This window comes from Nerophis lumbriciformis, linkage group LG22 (assembly GCF_033978685.3).
Source record: "Nerophis lumbriciformis linkage group LG22, RoL_Nlum_v2.1, whole genome shotgun sequence".
Classification (NCBI taxonomy): Eukaryota; Metazoa; Chordata; class Actinopteri; order Syngnathiformes; family Syngnathidae; genus Nerophis; species Nerophis lumbriciformis.
This window is the reverse complement of record NC_084569.2, coordinates 14862459-14867458: the sequence shown is the minus strand read 5'-3', so window position 1 is coordinate 14867458 and position 5000 is coordinate 14862459. Positions and strand designations below refer to the sequence as shown.

General features: G+C 35.1%; 1 protein-coding gene across 2 annotated transcripts in view; it reads right to left on the bottom strand.

Annotated features, from left to right (window-relative positions):
- The window catches only part of srl (sarcalumenin), a 51270-nt gene that overhangs the window by 13574 nt on the left and 32696 nt on the right, over positions 1–5000 (bottom strand). The window contains exon 4 of one of the 2 annotated variants that reach the window (XM_061974173.2): positions 3507–3542. The exons of the other annotated variant lie outside the window; for it this stretch is intronic. Within the exon in view, the coding sequence (XP_061830157.1) occupies positions 3507–3542 (36 nt within the window). The remainder of the gene's footprint in view (positions 1–3506; positions 3543–5000) is intronic. 2 annotated transcript variants of the gene reach the window in all.

Sequence of the window (5000 nt, the reverse complement as noted above, 5' to 3'; positions counted from 1 at the left end):
CACTGAAATTCGGGAGTCTCCCGGGAAAATCGGGAGGGTTGGCAAGTATGACTGGGAGACGCAACTGCTCTGTACTTCTCCCTACGTCCGTGTACCACTCCGTACAGCGGCGTTTTAAAAAGTCATATATTATACTTTTTGAAACCGATACCGATAATTTCCGATATTACATTTTAAAGCATTTATCGTCCGATAACATCGGACTGCCAATATTATCGGACATCTCTAATTTTTTTGTTTTTTATTTTAATTTTAAAGATGATAGAAACCACTTGGAAGATGTGGCTTCATAACAATATGTAATATCTACAATATTTACCGTATTTTGGTAATTTTAACCATTGTCGGAACTAATTCCTCGGCGCATTTTATTCCGTTTCCATAGCAGCGCACTTTCGACTTCTGCCAACAAATCTGTGTTCCTACTTCTAGAAACAAAAGTGTGTGTGTTCTAATCATAATCATTTATAATAATTTTAGACCAGTTGATCTGCCGTCTCTTTTCTGCTCTGCCCCCCTCTTCTGCGTGGAGAGGTTATTAGGTGACCACAGATGAAGCGCTAGCTGTTCAAAGTCAGGACCCGGGGTGGACCACTCTCACACTATTAACTAGATCCACTCGACGTCCATTGCACCTAATGTGGGATCTGAGCCGAGGATGTCATTGTGGCTTGTGCAGCCCTTTGAGACCCTTGGGATTAAGGGCTACATAAATAAACTCTGATTGATTGATTGATTGATTGATTGATTGATTGATTGATTGATTGAATCATGGCAGATTAGGTAACAAACAACATGTTTTTTTTTGGACAAATCAGGATTCACAACCATATCTTTTTGACTCTGAATATACTGAGGATGAACTAATGCTCCTAGAAGCCAGCACGAAGGAAGAGTGAGACGTTGGATCAGACGGAAGCCGAGAGAGTGAGGTGAAAGAGACTCAAAGCTGCAAAATGTGGAATTTGAAGCCATGCTATTTCGACATAAATGGAGTGCCTACCCCCAAAATAAACTGGAAAAAACATCCCCGGCCAGCTGGATCAAAATGAACATACTTTATATTGATCATGATACACGCAGCACATCACGCTTGTTATTACAACTACATCCACTGTCGAGCTAGCTGTGTACATACAAAACATGAAATGTGGGCTAATTAATACTTTACAGATACTGGAATATGATTGCTCATGTTTTTGAGTCAGTACAGATTGGTGTCTTATCACAAAGTGTCGTGCATTAAAAACTCAAACGCGCTTCGTGCCGACATAGAAGCCAGCTTATCGCTTGCCGTAGTTAGCTTTTACGGCTAATACCACAGCCCGTCGATGTGTTACTACGCTAGAAAGATAGTTCCTCAGTGTTCGCTCTTACAATAACAATATCGCTACAGTTTGATCATTATACAGTTTATGGAATGTACATGAATTATTGTTGACATTTTTTTTAATGCATTTTTGTAGTGATTTAGAGGTAGGATTCCACCTAGAACGAGCCAATTTTTACATGTTAGAAATGCCAAAAAAAACATAAAACAACTTTTTGTCTTCTTGTTTCTCATGATTGTGAACGATAGGCAACATTCTAAAAAAAAAAGTGCAGTTCCCCTTTAAGTTTCCTTTTTGCACTGCAAACACTGAAATCTAAGTTAGATTAAATATCTCAAATAAGGGTGATATTTGCTTATTTTCTGTCTGATAAGATAATTCTTCTCACTAAGCAGATTTTATGTTCGAGTGTTTTACTCGTTTTAAGGGTTTTGGTCCTAAATGATCTCAGTAAGATATTACAGCTTGTTGCTGAGATTTGATGACCTATATTGAGTAAAACATGCTTGAAACTAGAATATCAACCGTTGCAAAGCTGTGTCATCAACACTCACGAGTATAAAACTACTTTTTTAAAGTAATTATTTCTTATTTCAAGCATGTAAAAAAAAATTCATGACTTTAACACAATTGTGTCTCATATTAAAACAGATGACAGCCAAATTAACTATAGAAAATATATAGAAAATAGAAAATACATACTCATATAGTAGTACAGTTGGCACAGTACAGTAAACTGACAGTTAATATTTAAACATTTAACATTTGACATTTCAAACTATTTTGAACAGAAATAGTTCATGCACATTCAGATAAATTCCTCAAAATTACAATTAAAAAAAATTTGGCCGTGGGCCGGGCTGTATATATGTGCACCACTTGACTGAAAGAGCACGCACTTGGCGCGATGATGTCATGTTATCGATGGAAAAATGCATTTTTAGACAATATGATTTAGCCTTAGCGGCTAGGAAACCCAGAGAATAACAAGCGGTTGCCTTGTTGCCTTTCCATTAAGAACAATAAATTAGTTTTTAGTATAAGTTTGCTGGTTTCAAGAAATGTAATGCCGAGCGCATATCATTATGTCAAGATAATGGCACTTGCATTTACTTAATTTAAGAATATTTTTCAACATATTGAGCAAAAAGGTCTCATTTTTTTTCTACCAAGAAAAGTGCACTTGTTATTAGTGAGAATATACTTATTTTAAGGTATTTTTGGGTTCATTGAGGTTAGCTAATTTTACTTGTTTTGGAAAGTCTTGACAAGCCAAATTTTCTTGTCCTATTGGCAGATAATTTTGCTTAGTTCAAATAAAATACCCCTCATTTTTGTATTTTTTTTTCCTGTTTTTGAACACTGACTTTTTGCAGTGTGTTTCAATCGCAGACCAAACAAAAGTTGACCAATGACCCATTTTCAGTCAGTTTGGGAAACCCTGATTTAGAGCAAAGAGAGGACAGCGAGGACAAAAAAGGTATTAAAAGAAGCATAATTTCAGTAAATGCGGCATTATACAGTAGGGAAGGGATTCATACGGCCCCATTCCTGGGTGGATCACACATGAGAGGAGGGTGGGGATTTGATCATTTTGCAATGCAGTCTGCTGAAAATGATGGAAAGCGCCACTCTATATGTGGTCAAAGTTGGAATTGCCACAAAACACCCCCCCGATTTGTCACGTTTCATGTGTCAGGTAAACCACGACGAAAGGGAGCCGAATGAATCCCCTTTCTACAGTAGCATCAAGAAAACACTGACTTACACTTTAGAGCGCTAACCTACAATGCAAGCAGTGCCTTTTTTGTTTAATAGCAGCATTATGGAAGGCATGTACAGTATGTTGTGTTTGGAAAAGCCACAGGTTCTGTTCGGTCTCAATTTGAATGAATTCAGCCAAAGATGAGAGACATTGCCTTCAAACCCATTCATAATTTTGCAGGAAGCCGGAAGTATGCATGCAACCCCTCCCTCCACACACACATTTTACACTAAATATCTTTGTTGGCCACAACATTAGGTACATGAAGCTGAGTTTCGAGCGACACAGGCAAAAATATGTTTATTATTGTGTGTTTCTGATTAGACCGTGTACCTATTATTGTGGCCTAATGAGGGGGGGTGGCAAGGAAGGGGCAGCGCCATGCACAGGTAAGGCCCACCCGCACCCACCTGTGGCTGCGTCCCCCAGGGTTCGTCCAGGGTAGGCTGTTAGATGAGGGGACGGGGGTGGGAGTGAGGAGAGCACGGTGAGGGAGGGAGTATGGACAGGTGGAATGTTCCTTCCATATACTCTTTACGGTAAGGATGTCAAACTCAAAGCCTGGGGGCCAGATGTGACCCACAAAGGCCTGGAAATAATATGCGTCAATAAAGTACATAATCTTTTCATACGTAATGTATTTGTTCTTTCCTTTTTAACAGAAAAAAATGCAGGTACCGCATGACATTGCATACCTTTTTAACTTTAATATTATCCAGTATAGCAAAAATATATCATCATACTTTCCAAACATTTTATTTTGTTAAAACACTTACATTTCTGCTTGACTTATGGTTTTAGAGTAAGTTATCCATCAAATTGTACACTGTAAAAATGACAATACAGATAAATCAATTAAATAAAGAAAAACAAGTTAGAAAAAAAAAAAAAATATATATATATATATATATATATATATATATATATATATATTTATATATATATATAATTTTGTTTTCTTTCTGTTTCTTTCTTTTGGGGGGGGGGGGGGGCATCGCTGGGATATAAACAAAACAATATTTTGACAGTTAGGGCAGACAATAAATATATGATGTATGTAAATATGATGTAATGGATAGGAATGTCTTATGCTGGATGCAAATAAAAATTGGGAAAAAAAAAAAAAAAAAATGACAATACATTTTACTGTAAAAAAATTGTTTTATTTTTTTTTTACAGCATATTACTGTAAATAGAAAAAACTCTACCACTGTTTTTTTTTTTAAGGGAAATTCTGTCGACCAAGCTGCCAGTGTTATTACTGTAAGATCCATGGTTGTTATTTTTTTTACTGTCAATGGTAAAACAATATGTTGCAAAAGACACATTACATTTTATAGTAAAATTCTGGTGATTGAGTTGCTATTTTTTTACTGGAAAAAAAATATTTTTTTACAGTGTACGTAATAAAATATATATATAATGATCAAATGGTAAAAGAGTATCACAGTTTTTTTAGTTTTTTTATTGAGTTGTTAGTTTTTTACTGTAAAATATAAAACGTTTTTTACAGGGTACGTAAAAATATATATACAATAATCAAATGGTAAAACGGTATCACAGTTTTTTTTTTTTAATGGTAAAAAATTGGCAGCTCAGTAGCCAGAATAAAATAAAAACGATGGTAAAGTTTTTGCATTTACTGTAATACGTTGCAAAAAACACTTTACATTTTATAGTAAAATTCTGATGATTGAGTTGCTAGTTTTTTTAACTGTAAAAAAAATATATTTTTTACAGTGTACGTTAAAAAAAAATACAATAATCAAATGGTAAAACGGTATCACAGTTTTATTTTTATTTTATTTTTTAATGGTAAAAACGATGGTAAAGTTTTTGCATTTACTGTAATATGTTGCAAAAAACACTTTACATTTTATAGTAAAATTCTGGTGATTGAGTTG